The sequence below is a fragment of the Oncorhynchus kisutch genome, linkage group LG12 (genome assembly GCF_002021735.2).
Source record: "Oncorhynchus kisutch isolate 150728-3 linkage group LG12, Okis_V2, whole genome shotgun sequence".
Lineage (NCBI taxonomy): Eukaryota > Metazoa > Chordata > Actinopteri > Salmoniformes > Salmonidae > Oncorhynchus > Oncorhynchus kisutch.
This window is the reverse complement of record NC_034185.2, coordinates 55,144,709-55,161,937: the sequence shown is the minus strand read 5'-3', so window position 1 is coordinate 55,161,937 and position 17,229 is coordinate 55,144,709. Positions and strand designations below refer to the sequence as shown.

The following is a 17,229-nucleotide window of genomic DNA, read 5'->3' as shown; positions in this document are numbered from 1 at the left end:
AGTCGAATTCAGGTCAATCAGACCTAGAGGTTGAAGTGACGTGTGCCCAGTGGGTATACAGGTATATACATAAACAGCTCTGACATAAATACAGAAATAAAGAAATGGACTCGGGGGTTTAATTATTAACAAGTACACAAGTGTATTTTATTTACCGCAAGCAAGTTTGTTCCTACAGTTAAAAAAAAAGCCACTGTTTAAGCCGTTGGCACATGTATGTACAGAACAGATTATGAAGAATCGTACAGCCTGCTACAAAGCATTCTTAGTGAAAGTACAAAAGACAAATATGGGAGGAGAAAGTGGAAAGCATTGTCAGGTTAATACTGAAGAAGTGAATACGCAACATCAGAACAAGTAGTATCTGTTTTATAAGACAGGGCTTTCAAAAAGGAATATGACAAACCAAAGGAGGAAGGGAAACAAAATCATTCACGACAACCTAATAGGCTATTTGTTTACTTAGCATAATACTGTTAGCGTAGGAACCGCAATGCTGCACATATAAGAAATCAGTTGACTCAGATAGTCCAAGCGTAAAAATTAGAAATGAAAATTATGAAGAGAGAGGATTTTTAAAAACTTTTTGAATCAGTTAAAAACTATTACCACTGAATGCATAACCATGCCACAAATAACACCTAGATTCACAGTTCTTTTTAACTAGATAATACAAGTAATTTTTTTCTTGGTTAACCAAACGTTGCATGACTACAGTACAGAGATTCAGCTTCAAATCCAAACGCACGTAACACCAAGAAAGAGCTCACGATGGTTGAATAAGTGCACCAAGACATTTTTGTTCTTTTTTTGTTAGCAACGGAATGATGAAACTGTACTGCAAAACTAGAGTAGTAGAAAGAGTTAAGACAAAGTTCGGTCCATACTCAAGAGTAATATAGTTTTAATTGTTTTATTGACATTTCATGTTTTTTAGTATAGCTTCACAGACAGTCAGGGTTTGGGTCAGTTTTTTTTCAATTCAGTAAATTCTGCAAAAAATGTCAGTTTATTTCCTGAATTGACAGGACATAAATGGAATTGAACCCAACCCTGCAGACGGTTAAGTTATCTCTCAATGTGATATTCAACTGTTTCCACGTGTAGCAATATGGCCGTTTCAGGCCTAAAGCTTGTTCATCCTCTTGCCGTCTAGATTTTGTTACCATATTTATTTCACTGGAATCTCTGAAATGGACGTTCACAAGAATATCACCAAACTTTGACCAATGAAATGAATGACCTGAAATTGAAGTGTCTCACATATATGTATATATTTATATACCGTAGATATATATACAGAGCAGAATACTGACAAAAAAAAAACATCTCGTAATTTTTTCATCTGATAACTTGCATTTAAAAAGTTGAAGATTAAAACGTATATAAATGAAACCTGTAAAATGTTATTTTGAATGTGAGTTATGGCCTTGTGATGAATGAGAAGAGTGGTTTTCTACAGAGTTTCCCCCACGGCAAGATCCTGAAAGGCCATTCTATCAGATGAATTTCTACGTCAAGTCATTCCCACAAGCCTCTTCTTCTTCCTCCTTATACTACAGATCATCATCATCATCTTCATCACGCTGCTGACTTGCCACTCAAACAACTGTTTTCTTTTCACAGTTTCAGAACACTATTATTATTGACAGACAATTTCAATGACTAGGCTACTCAACAAAGCCAGCATACGTTTCTGACAGGCCAAGCTACAGTTATAGCAATATGTAAAAAGCCACTTGAAGGTACTTTGTTCTGTTTGAGAATCCCTGGCACTCCCAACCAATAAAGAATTTTCTGAAAAAAAGATTCTGTACATAGTTTTTATACCGGCGATGCTTACTGTTTCGGAAGCTTATTATGCTGTAATTTACCTGTAGATGATATACAAGTTTCGGTCCCATTTTGGTCTTGTTATAAGTGGATATGTTGGAACAAAAAATGGATTTTAAAACCTATGTATGATTGGAGCTCCGTTGGATGACGAGTGTTTAGGAACGTATAAATATCAATTACGCGGAAATGTGAATTAAAAAGCGATAAAAACTCAACAGCCCCCAGCCCGACCCCTCCTAAAACCAAACATAAATAAATGGAAGCACTATATCTCGACGTCGAGATATAGAACAACACATGGTAAAAAGCAATGACACATTGTAAAAAGATGTGCTACTACTAATATACAAAATGCAAATGGGAAAAAGAAGAGGGGAAGAGGTAGAAGAGGAGAAAGAGGAGAAAGGGTAGGGTATGAGAAGAAGAAACGGGACAGGAAGGGGAGGAGAAATAGAAAGGAAATCTCAATACAGGAAAGAAGGGTTGGTCAGAGAAGACGCACGGTATCCCGTATCCCACGGTATCCCGTAGGAATCTCGTCACACCCGTAAGCTTAGTGAAGTCGAAACCACCCACAACACGACACCACAAACCCCCCCACCCCTTACACTTGTGCCCCTACGAACATAAACACCAGACATTGAATAGCTTGTGTGGTTTCTGTGTGTGTTCTGCTGCGTGTGTGTCATGGACGTGTGTGTGTGTGTGTTGGAGAGGGAGGGAAGGATAGGGGGACGGGACGGGACGGGACGGGTCGGGTCGTGTGCTTTAGGTGTAGGCATTGAGACGCTCTTTAGAGCGAGTGGAGTGGATGTCGTGGAGCTCCTGCTCCTCCTTGGACTTGATGTCCTCGTACTTCTGCATCCGACACGCGTCCTTCACGTAGGCCCAGTTAGCAGACAGTACCATTAGGTAGTGGACCTGTATTAGAGGGACACATGGGTTACAGGGATGTTAGTGCGAGGATTGTTAATGAATTAGGCTGAAACAGAGTTAGTTAGATGATTAGACAAAGCTGTAACCAAAAACCCAAAGCAGATCGCTTAGTGGCACGGTGCCTTCACTGGTTTCAAACCGAAAACAAACCAACCAAACTTTAAGGGATGGATTAGTTGATCAACGTTATTCTTTAGTGAGCTCTGTGTTTGTTACGGCTGTGTCAGCAGTTGTGCTAGTCAGGTGAACGGGGCGTGACAGGAGAGCCCGGTTATCAATATACCCATCGATAGCAACCAGAGGGGCTTGGTTATTATGATCAGTGGTGCCAGCAAAGCATATTTTAGTGGATAATAACAGAATCATGTGACGTGACCGATGACAGAGCTGGCGATGCTTTGGGGGCGACCCCTAAGCTCCGAGGTTCAGAGTTCAGTTCGGCCATGTTGATATCGAGGCGGTCGGCTCCTCTCAGCTCCTGACGGCGTACAGTGATGTCACTGAGACCACTGAGGTCAGGGGTAAAGGTGATGGGCCAACCGATAGGCCCCCGTCAGAAGCGGGTGCAGTATTTGCCCAGACTCTGAGACGTCAGGAGGACATTGTTACGGATAAGGACCGTGGCAGCTGACGCCTGTTCCTCATCAGACCAGAGAGGAAGAGAAAAGGAGAGAAGCAGTTATTGGACTCTGGGTCGCGTTCATTAGGCAGCAAATGGAAGAAGAAGGACTGAAACAGGTGGCGACTGCGTTGAGCGCCGACCCTGATGTGTTTCTGCAGTAACTCTTTTCTCCACTAGGTGTCAGTGAGGTGTCAGTGATCAGCCAACCAGAGCATCTGCTGCAGAGGTTCTGAAGAAGTAGTTATGAGGTAATTAAATAAAGAAAAACACCTGCACTCCTGTTGTCCAGTGTATGACATGTATCTATTGATGATATTGTGTTGTAATGATGATGTGAAGATTCACATGCCTAACGAATTCCCTAAGCTTGGGATAAATAGGTTATTACATTATTTTGTTATATAATGACATGACCCAAACTCATCATGAATAAACAGACTCACCAAGATAGATCCAAGTTGGAGATACAGACAGTACTTCCTTCATACAATCTCACAATGATCTAAGATAATTTATCACAGAAAATATTGGACGAGAAGATGGTACATCAATATTGTCTATGCAAATTGATTTCTTACCCGTTTTCTAAACCTTAGCTCTCGGTGAGAACTAACACGAACACACTTAGGTGAGTCATCCCCTTGTGTATTACCATAGACATCCACTGGGTGGCCAAAGAGCACACAGTTGGGCCACAGACACAGACTTTGTGTTGTGAAGAGCCACTCCCGCCCAAATTGATTACCATTTCATTTACTCTTGTCTTTTATAGTCCTCAGACAACACAGCAACAATGACCTATTTTGTAGATTTAAAACATTACGTCATGGGTCTAAGGACTGGAAATGTATGATGTTGTTTATATTTTGTGCTAACAGGAAGCTGTTATGGACATATCTAGTTGATGACAACCAAACCATAAGAAACTGGTGTCATTGATGTTTCGACAAAACATTTCTCTGTTATTTTCACTGTGAACATATGTTTTTGTTTAAAAAGGAACTAGATACCGAATAACAGCCTTCATTAAATGTGTATCCTTCCACCCTGGCTACAGACGCAGCAGTCTTCTTCAGTGAAGATGGTTGCTCCAGTCCTCACCATCACTTAGCTGCTCTCAACAAGCCCCTTTCTTCTTCCCCAGTTTCCATGGCAACTGCGACCTGTGCTTCTCCATCGCTAGGGTAACACCTCCCTCTAATCAACAGCTCTCGCTCTCTCTCTCTCTCTCTCGTCCTCTCGTGCTTTCTCTCTGTCTCTCTCTCTCTTTCTCACTCTCTGTCGCTATGTCTTACTCTCTGTGTGTGTCTCTCTCTCTCTCTCTCTCTCTCTCTCTCTCTCTCTCTCTCTCTCTCTCTCTCACTCTCTGTCGCTATGTCTTACTCTCTGTGTGTGTCTCTCTCTCTCTCTATCTCTCTCTCAATCACTCAATGTCTCTCTCTGTCTGTCTATCACTCGATCACTCTGTCTCTGTTTTGCACTTTCTCGATCTGCCTCGCTCTTAACACTGGGAGGACCTCTTTCAAAGGCAGCAGCCTAAAAAACAGTCCCTTTTTCCTCCCAATTACCAATCTCTTGAATCCCTAGCAGTATAACCTTTGGTATGTCCCGACACAACAAGACAATCCTCTCCCACTGAGGTGTACCCTGCCTGCCTAGCTTTATGTGTTCAGACAGAGGGGAGGGAACAGAGTGGCGATGCTATCAACAGACATTTAAGGACCAATAGGCAGGTCACTCAACCTCAAACATAAAGTAGAGCTGTCATTGTCTCACCATGGCGATGACTGCAGCCCCAGCCCCGGCCAGGGCACAGACGAACAAGTGGAACGTCATGTCCAGCTGAAAGACAATCAGACACCATACAGCTTTATTAGTCACCAGGAAATGAAGACAACTAACAACATCGGTGCTTGTTTTGTTTGGTATTCAAAATGAGACACAAAGCATCGTTCCAACTTGTCATGTCTGTGTTTACAATATTTCCAGGTCATGTTGAGATTAAAAAACTGAATCACAGAGCGGTTGCTTTGAGAGTGAGATAGGGCAAGACGTATTAAGATTTGTCCCAGTGCAATATTAGCTCACTTTTTCAAAGGGAATTAAACGGAGGTAGGACAAAAGGATAAAGGAGGATAAAGGTTCGACAGAAAGACAGGCTAATCTTTATTAAGCTACGTTTTTTGTTCCCTTTCCACAAGAGGTTAAAGTTCAAACCCCATAGAAATCTGGTAGCGCCACTACACTCATCACACTCACACAAACCACCATTTAAAAAGACAGAGGAACCCGACAGCAGTGTTCCCAATCCTAGTCCTGGGGTCCCAAAGGGGTGCACGTGTTGTGTTTCTGGACCTAACACTGACACACCTAACTCAAATCAAAGGCTTGACGATGAGTTGATTGGTTGAATCAAGTGTGTGAGCGTTAGGGCAAAAAACCAAAAAGTGGATTTTGTTCCCCAGAGCCAGGATCGGGAAACACTTTCCTAAAGCATTTATGATTTGAGAAAACTTATTCCAGCTCTATGGACAGACAGCCTTCAATGTGAGAGAGGAGCCTAACCCCTGAGGTGCGGCGATCACTAAAGTTCACAGCCAGCAGAACCTCGCCTCCCCCCTTCATCGCTCCCCAGCCACACGCACACATCCTTACCTCATTAGACTCACACATCTTAAAGAACTTCTCAGAGCCCGTGCACACCTTCCTCTCCTCCCCGATAGTTACCATGCCTGCGAGAAAACAACATTCAATTTCACATTTACATTTCAAGTGACTTAGCTTGGCAGGCGCTTCGATCCACAGAGACCTAACAACAGCTACTGCGGCGAGTTACAACAAACACTCATGTTAAAGAGCTGTGAAATATATCTCCTTCAGGAGCATTAAATAACTGCAATGAAATGTAAAGAATACTGATTGAATTGTGTGCCAGCGATGTGAGAAGACTAAACGACACACTATCCAGTATAGTATGCTCTATAGGTCATCTTCTTTGTCAGACATCTTATCCACATTCATGATAGAACACAAACAAACAACTGGAAATAAACCACCAAAGCCCTGGTTAACCACTGCCAGTGTCAGTGACTGTGTACGTATACTGTGAATGGCAACAGTGGTGTGAATGGATGGCGGCGCCACCCGGGCCCGCCCCTTACCAAACTGGCGCAGGTCCAGGCAGAGGTTGGCCCCCTCCACCACAGTGGTGTTCTGACAGATGGTCCAGATGTTGAAGTACATGAAGACGGGCAGCGAGGTGAAGGCTGTCACACCCAACCAGGCCAGGAAGAAGATATAGGTCAACATAATGAACTGCGGGAAGAAACGGAGGACACAAGAGGGAATGGTTCATCAGAGACAGAGGGAAAGTGAGAATGTTAGAGAAGAGCACAGAAGGAAATGAGGGAGGGGGATAAAGAGAGGGAAGAGGGAGGAGAAGGAAGAGAAGGACAGTCCATTAGGAAGAGAGACGAGGGAAAGAGTTATAGAGGAAGGAGGAGAAGGAAGAGAAGGACAGTCCATTAGAAAGAGAGAGGGAGGGGAAGAGAGAGAGGAACGGTTCATTAGGAAGAGAGAGGAGGGAAAGAGAGAGAGGAAGGAGAAGAAGGACGGTCCATTAGAAAGAGAGACGGAGGGACAGAGGGAAGAGAAGAAGGAAGAGAAGGACGGTTAATAAGAAAGAGAGAGGGAGGGGAAGAAAGGGAGGAAGGAGGAGAAGGAAGTGAGGGATAGGCCCATTAGAGAGAGAGAGAGAGAGAAGATGACAGTTATAAGTCAGTAGAAGGCTGACTGGCTCATCAGCTGTCATTAGCATTAGGCCATAATTCAAAGAAGAGACATCTTAAGCTGTAAATTCTCCATCACCAGATCTCTAATCCCGTCTCTCGGGTACTTCCTCCAGAAAGATGTGTCCTAATTGTCTACCATAATACTTATTATACCTATCCAACGCCTTCAGAAATAAAGGGAGCGGATAGGGGGCGCAGAGGATAGGGGTTGATTTAAGTGTGTTTCTTACCCAGGCGGAGACGCACCGTCCGCAGGCGGTGATCTTGAAGTCTCCGTACAGGTCCCTGATGGCGCCGGTGGTGAAGAAGCCCTCCACCATCAGCAGGATGCCGTAGACGAAGAATGCCGCCGCCACGCCGTAGATGACATACTTCAAGATGTCAATCCTGCGGAGGAAGACAGAGAGACAGGAGCAGAGCGATGGGATCACTCAGTTGGTGTGGCTAGCACACCAAGACTAGGGATTTAATTCCCAGGAACCATAGAATTAGGAATTAGAATACTAATGAAATATTTATTTAATAGGATCTCTATGACAGGAACTTACAAAGATCCTATTTTGGAATCAAAACATTGCTAAACAATACAGGTGTGTGCATTGAGTGTGCAGACCATTTAGTACAGTACTTCACTATTACAGGTTTTTTAGGCCCAGCAGCCCCATTTGTAGTCCAAGTGCATTGGACTACAAATTATATTACTTCCAGCAGTGACAGACAGTATTGTGACTGTATACTGCAGTCAGTTTGCTTCCACAGTCATTCTGCATTTTTCCCTTGGAATAGTGGATAAGCTCTCATTTAGCCAATGACTGTGTGTTTAATTCTGTAGGGTTATGTAAAAAAGCTCTAATGTCCCAGAAAGAACCTGGGTAGGAAAGTTAGGGTTAGCACCATACCTCCAGGTTAGGAAAAGATTTAGGAGATAGTATTAGACAAACACAATGGGTTGATTTCACAAGCTTTCCTCTGATAAAGATGATGTTATAGCGGTGTAAAGTGTATTTTTTTGTACCCTCAATCTGAAGTGAATTTCACACCTAGTACAGCACACACCACATATTAGTGGCCTCGAAAGTGTATAGAAAGCCCAGTTACATCAGTATAGAAAGCCCAGTTACATCAGTATAGAAAGCCCAGTTACATCAGTATAGAAAGCCCAGTTACATCATTATAGAAAGCCCAGTTACATCATTATAGAAAGCCCAGTTACATCAGTATAGAAAGCCCAGTTACATCAGTATAGAAAGCCCAGTTACATCATTATAGAAAGCCCAGTTACATCAGTATAGAAAGCCCAGTTACATCATTATAAAAAGCCCAGGAACATCAGTATAGAAAGCCCAGTTACATCAGTATAGAAAGCCCAGTTACATCAGTATAGAAAGCCCAGTTACATCAGTATAGAAAGCCCAGTTACATCATTATAAAAAGCCCAGGAACATCAGTATAGAAAGCCCAGTTACATCAGTATAGAAAGCCCAGTTACATCAGTATAGAAAGCCCAGTTACATCAGTATAGAAAGCCCAGTTACATCAGTATAGAAAGCCCAGTTACATCAGTATAGAAAGCCCAGTTACATCAGTATAGAAAGCCCAGTTACATCAGTATAAAAAGCCCAGTTACATCAGTATAGAAAGCCCAGTTACATCAGTTAGGCCAGGTCTACTGCTCATGTCACAATCTCCCACCATTTCCAACATCTAGTAGAAGCACACACACACTTGCATTCACTAGCACACACCCCCTCCCTCCCTCTCGGCAGGCGGGGTTCCGGTGAGCAGGTGCGCCCGGGACAACCCAGAGTGATTTCAGAGGGCTTAAATCCCCCAACGGCCCCGTGCCAAGACATCACGCAGACGTACAAACACATACACACACACACACACACACAGGATATTGGAATCCACACAGGAGTGGAAAAATCGATCTCCGTCAGTGTGCTGCGTCAGGGAAAAATCTCCCTCCCACTCAGACACACATTCATGATCAAACACACCTGCCAAGGCAGTAGCTGCTCTTCCTGGGGTCCAGCAAAATGAAAGCAGTTTATACCATTTAAAAAACATTACAATACATTTACAGATTTCACAACACACTGTGTGCCCTCAGGCCCCTACTGTGTGCCCTCAGGCCCCTACTGTGTGTCCTCAGGCCCCTACTGTGTGTCCTCAGGCCCCTACTGTGTGTCCTCAGGCCCCTACTGTGTGCCCTCAGGCCCCTACTGTGTGTCCTCAGGCCCCTACTGTGTGCCCTCAGGCCCCTACTGTGTGTCCTCAGGCCCCTACTGTGTGTCCTCAGGCCCCTACTGTGTGTCCTCAGGCCCCTACTGTGTGCCCTCAGGCCCCTACTGTGTGCCCTCAGGCCCCTACTGTGTGCCCTCAGGCCCCTACTGTGTGTCCTCAGGCCCCTACTGTGTGTCCTCAGGCCCCTACTGTGTGCCCTCAGGCCCCTACTGTGTGCCCTCAGGCCCCTACTGTGTGCCCTCAGGCCCCTACTGTGTGCCCTCAGGCCCCTACTGTGTGCCCTCAGGCCCCTACTGTGTGCCCTCAGGCCCCTACTGTGTGCCCTCAGGCCCCTACTGTGTGCCCTCAGGCCCCTACTGTGTGCCCTCAGGCCCCTACTGTGTGCCCTCAGGCCCCTACTGTGTGCCCTCAGGCCCCTACTGTGTGCCCTCAGGCCCCTACTGTGTGCCCTCAGGCCCCTACTGTGTGTCCTCAGGCCCCTACTGTGTGCCCTCAGGCCCCTACTGTGTGCCCTCAGGCCCCTACTGTGTGCCCTCAGGCCCCTACTGTGTGCCCTCAGGCCCCTACTGTGTGCCCTCAGGCCCCTACTCCACCACTACCACATATCTACAGTACAGAATCCATGTGTATGTGTGTGTATAGTGCGTATGCTATCGTGTGTCTGTGTGTGTGTGTGTGTGTGTGTGTGTGTGTGTATGCATGTGTCTGTGCCTATGCTTGTGTTGCTTCACAGTCCCCGCTGTTCCATAAGGTGCTTTTTATCTGTTTTTTAAATCTAATTGTAGTCCTTGCGTCAGTTACTTGATGTGGAATAGAGTTCCATGTAGCCATGGCTCTATGTATTACTGTGCACCTCCCATAGTCTGTTCTGGACTTGGGGACGGTGAAGAGACCTCTGGTGGCATGTCTTGTGGGGTATGCATGGGTGTCCGAGCTGTGTGACAGACCTCGGTGCATTCATCATCAATAGCTCTTATAAATACAAGTAGTGATGAAGTCAATCTCTCTTCCACTTTGAGCCAGGAGAGATTGACATGCATGTTATTAATATTAGCTCTCTGTGTACAGCCAGGGGCCAGCCGTGCTGCCCTGTTCTGAGGCAATTGCAATTTTCCTAAGTCCTTTTTTGTGGCACCTGAACACACGACTGAACAGTGGTCCAGGTACGACAAAACTAGGGCCTGTAGGACCTGCCATGTTGACAGTGTTGTTAAGAAGGTAGAGCAGCGCTTTATTATGGACAGACTCCTCCTCATCTTAGCTAATGTTGTATCAATGTGTTTTGACGGTTTACAATCCAGGGTTACTCCAAGCAGTTTAATCATCTCAACTTGCTCAATTCCCACATGATCTATTACAATATTTAGTTGAAGTTTAGGGTTTAGTGAATGATTTGTCCCAAATACAATGCTTTTAGTTTAAGAAATACTTAGAACTAACTTATTCCTTGCCACCCACTCTGACACTAACACTTAACAAAGAGTTGCAGTCATTTCAGTCACTGTATAGTGAGACTCACCCGCGCTTCAACAGTTCAGTACTGTTGTGTACTGTTATACTGTTATACTGTTATTCAGTACTGTTATACTGTTGTGTACTGTTATACTGTTATTCAGTACTGTTATACTGTTGTGTACTGTTATACTGTTATTCAGTACTGTTATACTGTTGTGTACTGTTATACTGTTATACTGTTATTCAGTACTGTTATACTGTTGTGTATTGAGATAAGGTAGGGGAGAGTAAGGATAGTTACACTTGGATCACATTTGAAATACTCCTCTTGTTGGGCATATGTATAGATAGTGAGTAATAATGTAGGTGTAAGGGAGATTTGCCGACCTCAATGGTTAAACACTTCAGAAGAAAGAAAGAGAAGGAAATGTTCCGTGAAGTAACTTTGACTCACTTCCAGTAGAAATCACCAGGGACTGCTACATGGGACATGTACATTATACTATCTAGGGAGACCGAGGATACGGTGTCTCAATAAGGTGTTAACTAGGTGTGCCAGTCATAGCACAGGTGAGATTGGAACCATTCCCTTTACAGGTACTGAAGCTTTCAAAATAGGGCACTTTTTTGTGTGTGAGGACACACAGACTGTTGTTTTAACCACACTAACAAGGCTAGTTCCTCCAGGGGTCGAAACAGACAAGGTGTAGGAAGAAGTGAAAATTCCAAGGCAACTTCTCCTCATTGAGTTTCAACACATCTCCAGGCTGCATGTAGGTGTTTTGACAAACCAGGGGGGGACACTGTGACACCCCTCCCACGCAAACACACCCACACTCACATGGTTAAGACGTCCAGGGTTTCCACGGGAGCTCGGACCACCTCGAAGTAGTTCTGCAGGATGGTGGCGGTGCCAGAGAGGGCCTCGTGCCCGCAGCCGCAGAACAGCGCCACCCCAGCGTACAGAAGGATGGTGGCGAAGAGAGAGGCATACGGGAGGACGCCCAGGCATTTGACGCAGCACTCAAAGCATCCTGGACAGAGACAGAGAGGGAAGAGGAGAACGTTTAGACTAAAGACGGTGGTAGAACATCTTAGATAGTCACAGGTGCTCTAGTCATGAAATACGGTACATGTCTCACTCTATTCACGGCTCGACAGGAATTGAAATACGTTTGACACCAGAACCAAAGGAAATAAAAGCACTGTAACAGCGAGGGAATCGTTGATTCAGAAGATCATTAAATCAGCGTTTTTCATTTAACCTTTTGTTTTATGACATATATTTTACTACACCAAATCCCACAGCATCTAATTTGAAACGCACAGGGATCAAATGATATCCCATCTATCATCCGATAACAACAAACCACATTTCTCCAGTTGACCGAGAGCCAATAAATCGCCTGTTGCCATCTCGGGAAGGAAGTTTAATGTCACTCCAGCCAATCATAATCGCTCCTCGGACAGATTTATGGGTTTAATACAAAGAGAGCAAACGGTATTGATCTGTGGATTGCGGATTGCGGCCCTGCAAATGGAATCCCTCCCTTCACCCAGGCTAGAGCAGCTGCTGGATGTATGACTAGTCGTAAACACGGTGAGTGAGTGAGTGAGTGAGTGAGTGAGTGAGTGTGAGAGTTACAAAACAGAACACTGATAGCTAGAAGGAGAAGACAGTGAGAGAGGGATAGAAGGGGAGATGCAGTGTAATGGATAATACTGTGTCTGTGGGGGGGTATGTTTTATTATCTCAGACTACAGGAAGTATCTATCTGACCATCTCCGATGAAGGAAAAGCGTGTTTGTGATACTTGAGTGTAACGCTCCCATCTATCTTCAACTGGACTGGATAGGCGCGGTTCAGATATCGCTTATCAAACGAATCGGCAAACATCCAATTGTAATATTGAACTCCTATTTTCCATAGCCTGGTCCCAGATCCATTCGTGCTCTTGCCAATGCCAACAACATTGCTGTTTGACATGACAGTGAATGAAAAGGAGTTGGCATGATAGCTCAAACAGACTGGCACTCAGGCTTTCCTTGTTGTATTACTAATGTGCAGTAGGTGACTACAGCACAAATCCCAGTTCTGTTCAGCCTCTATTGTACATTGGTGCCTCTGGACTTGCTTTAGTTACAACACTTGGAAGGCATTTAAACTGCAGGGTCCCAGTTGTGTTGTGAATGAATAGCCCTCACACCTACGCTACACCTTGACATCACCTGAAAGCACTCCTGTCTATTTCTGTTATACCCCTCTCTGCATACACAGGATGCTCTGGAGACCATCACTGCTGCAGCCTGGAGAACGTGCGTAACCGCGTGTGTGTGTGTGTGTGTGTGTGTGTGTGTGTGTGTGTGTGTGTGTGTGTTAGTCAGTTGATGTCAGGTGGTATTGAGTCTACCGTGAGCACAGGGCCAGATTTCAGCCAATAGGAAATCAGACTTAGTTCAGAATCCTCTGCACGTCTCTTTCACTGTCAGTCCTGCTTATTATCCCCTTTAAGGCACAAAGGCGTGTGTGTGTGTGTGTATGTGTGTGCGCGTGCGCATGTGTGTGTGTGTATGTGTCTGTGCAGTCAGGCGAGAGACAGGAAAGACCGTCAACACACTCCCTATGTCTTCAGCATGCCAAGGCTGACACAGGGAGAGAAGAAACTGACAAAATAATCTGAATCTATACTGTTTCATATCACCATCATCCCATCAGGCCATGTGGTATACTGATTTTAATCTATATTCTTGATGAATAAATATTGGTGAATAAATTACAGTGATAATAGTAAGCAAAGGATATATGATCATTTTACAGTACACTCCTCTTTGTGCATTGAGGGAAGATTACTGTATCGTGCAGGGGTATGCAGCAAGATAAAAACCAATCTCTGTGTCAAAAAAGTACAGGGTGACCTAGTCATAACCCTAGTCATATTAGTAACTTTGATTAACAGAACAGTTTCTAATTGCCCAAATCCTAGTCATATTAGTAACATTGGTTCCTTGGTGTTGGACTGAATCGGCATGCCTATATACGGTCGCCAGTGAATGTCTACACACCCCTTGCACAGTCTTCAACATTTTCTGTGTGTGTGTGTGTGTGTGTGTGTGTGTGTGTGTGTATGAGAGGGAGTGTGTGTGTGTGTGTAAGAGAGGGAGTGTGTGTGTGTGTGAGAGAGGGAGTGTGTGTGTGTGTGTGTGTGTACCTGTGGCAGACTAGACACAGTGGGGTATTGATTTCTGAGCCCAGTCCATCAGAGCACAATATGGGCAGTGGGCACCTTCATTAATCTACAAACACACCTGATAAGTCGGCCAAACGATGGAGTCATAAGTATCTTTGTGATGGCAGCTGATCAATCATTTACAAAGCTGATACGTCATGTGGGTGAGGACTTGGGGAATGATTCAAGCTGTATAACTTGGAGTAACAGACCAGGGTATTTTCCAATTCCAAGTGATACTGGGTTGATCACAATTCTTGAAAAATCGTACTGCATTTACAGTCAGCTGTAAATACTATAGCTATAACTTCACTATTTCATCTTGTTAATTCTATAACTGGTGCAATGAATTGCAAAGATGACACGATTGCACCTCCACTGCTTTCACCGAAGTACGCCTTTCCGTCTTGCTCCAATGCCCAGCTCAGAATACTAACTCGAACTGTGCTCTCTCAGTTGAGAAACATTCGAAAGAGTCCATGGATATTCATTGGAAACGGTCGGCCGGATGCCCCCAGGACTGAATCTGGGAAAGCCATTGTCAGCACAAAGTGGGAACGAGCAGCTCAGTTCACTTTCTTTCCCAGGAAAAAAATCCTTCATTCTACGAATCTATTAGCTGATGTGAGTAGGGTGTGTGTGTGTGTGTGTGTGTGTGTGTGTGTGTGTGTGTGTGTGTGTGTGTGTGTGTGTGTGTGTGTGTGTGTGTGTGTGTGTGTGTGTGTGTGCGCACAGTACGCCCGAACACAGCGAAGGCCTGAAAACGGAATAAGACAATGTTTGTTTTCCGTTACCCTCAGCCCAGCAGAGACATGACTAAATAGGGTGGTGGCAGGTTGTAATTACATTGCCCTCCTCTATACAATATGTCAGGCTAGACACTGTGAGGAGGATGTGTCCGTAGCCATGCCCTCCTCTATACAATATGTCAGGCTAGACGCTGTGAGGAGGATGTGTCTGTAGCCATGCCCTCCTCTATACAATATGTCAGGCTAGACGCTGTGAGGAGGATGTGTCTGTAGCCATGCCCTCCTCTATACAATATGTCAGGCTAGACACTGTGAGGAGGATGTGTCTGTAGCCATGCCCTCCTCTATACAATATGTCAGGCTAGACACTGTGAGGAGGATGTGTCCGTAGCCATGCCCTCCTCTATACAATATGTCAGGCTAGACGCTGTGAGGAGGATGTGTCTGTAGCCATGCCCTCCTCTATACAATATGTCAGGCTAGACGCTGTGAGGAGGATGTGTCTGTAGCCATGCCCTCCTCTATACAATATGTCAGGCTAGACACTGTGAGGAGGATGTGTCCGTAGCCATGCCCTCCTCTATACAATATGTCAGGCTAGACGCTGTGAGGAGGATGTGTCTGTAGCCATGCCCTCCTCTATACAATATGTCAGGCTAGACGCTGTGAGGAGGATGTGTCTGTAGCCATGCCATCCTCTATACAATATGTCAGGCTAGACGCTGTGAGGAGGATGTGTCTGTAGCCATGCCCTCCTCTATACAATATGTCAGGCTAGACACTGTGAGGAGGATGTGTCTGTAGCCATGCCCTCCTCTATACAATATGTCAGGCTAGACACTGTGAGGAGGATGTGTCTGTAGCCATGCCCTCCTCTATACAATATGTCAGGCTAGACACTGTGAGGAGGATGTGTCTGTAGCCATGCCCTCCTCTATACAATATGTCAGGCTAGACACTGTGAGGAGGATGTGTCTGTAGCCATGCCATCCTCTATACAATATGTCAGGCTAGACACTGTGAGGAGGATGTGTCCGTAGCCATGCCATCCTCTTCTTCTGCCATGCTGTTACCCACTGTGGGGGAGTGTAGTAGTTGTCTGTATGGCAACATGCCTATGGGGGATACGGCAGGTAGTCTAGTGGTTAGAGCGTTGGGCCAGTAACCGGAAGGTCAAAATCTGTTGTTCTGCCCCTGAGCAAGGCAGTTAACCCACTGTTCCCCGGGCGCCGACGACGTGGATGTTGATTAAGGCAGCCCCCCGCACCTCTCTGAGTCAGAGGGGTTGGGTTAAATGCGGAAGACACATTTCAGTTGAATACATTCAGTTGGACAACTGACTATTTATCTCTCTTTCCCTTTCCCTGTATATATGCACACTCACATGTACACGGACACAGGCCTGCAGATAGGCACGGACACAGGCCGGCAGATAGGCACGGACACAGGCCGGCAGATAGGCACGGACACCCAGAGCCAGCGCCAGCCAGTGGTGGAGAAAGTGCCCAATTGTCATACATGAGTAAAAGTAAAGATACCTTAATAGAAAATTGTAAAAGTGAAAGTCACCCAGTAAAATACTACTTGAGTAAAAGTCTAAAAGTACTTGGTTTAAACATACTTAACTATCAAAAGTCAATATAATTGCTCAAATATACTTAAGTGTCGAAAGTAAAAGTAAAAGTATACATTATTAAGCAAATCAGACGGAACCATTTTCTTGTTTTTTTTTATTCACGGATAGCCAGGGGCACACTCCAACACTCAGACATCATTTACAAATGAAGCATTTGTGTTTATTGAGTCTGCCAAATCAGAGGCAGTAGGGATGACCAGGGATGTTCTCTTGATAAGTGCGTGAATTGGACCATTTCCCTGTCCTGCTAAGCATTCAAAATGTAACATAGTGAAAATAGTGAAGTAAAAGTTGTCCAAAATATAAATAGTAAAGTACAGAACGCTCCCCAAAAATACTTAAGTAGTACTTTAAAGTATTTGTTACTTAAGTACTTTACACCACTGGCACCAGCCCTAACCCACCCAACCCTCCCTCACTCCCTCCCTCCACACACGCTCAATAGGATGTCATCAGAGATTATCGAACACCCTACTGACTGCCTGGTTCAGACCCCTCTGTTCAAATACACGTCCAACAATGTCCAACACTCAACACAGTATGTCTGGTGAACAGCCAGCAAGGGGAGGGCTATGTTGGATCATCATTCTTAGCGATACGTCATAGACGCCCACAGGCATGTCAGGAAAAGGATCATTTCGCCAACAGAGAGAGAACTTATAGCGGTGTGTGCATATTTGAGATCTGGGAAGGAACATATTGTCTTATTGATCTAGTATATTCATGATTG

General features: G+C 44.9%; 1 protein-coding gene across 5 annotated transcripts in view; it reads right to left on the bottom strand.

The window, feature by feature from the left end:
- Positions 1–262: 262 nt before the first annotated feature.
- LOC109901286 (neuronal membrane glycoprotein M6-a) overlaps positions 263–17,229 on the bottom strand; it is a 73,238-nt gene continuing 56,271 nt past the window's right edge. For 3 of the 5 annotated variants that reach the window (XM_031837840.1, XM_031837839.1, XM_031837838.1), the window contains 6 exons: positions 11,729–11,921; positions 7,416–7,572; positions 6,556–6,709; positions 6,050–6,126; positions 5,171–5,236; positions 263–2,757 (listed from right to left, as the gene is read on the bottom strand). In XM_031837840.1, the coding sequence (XP_031693700.1) occupies positions 2,605–2,757; positions 5,171–5,236; positions 6,050–6,126; positions 6,556–6,709; positions 7,416–7,572; positions 11,729–11,921 (800 nt within the window). In that variant the 3' untranslated portion in view covers positions 263–2,604. Of the gene's footprint in view, positions 3,407–5,170; positions 5,237–6,049; positions 6,127–6,555; positions 6,710–7,415; positions 7,573–11,728; positions 11,922–17,229 lie in introns of all 5 variants that reach the window. The other 2 variants (XM_031837843.1, XM_031837842.1) reach the window with 1 other exon arrangement.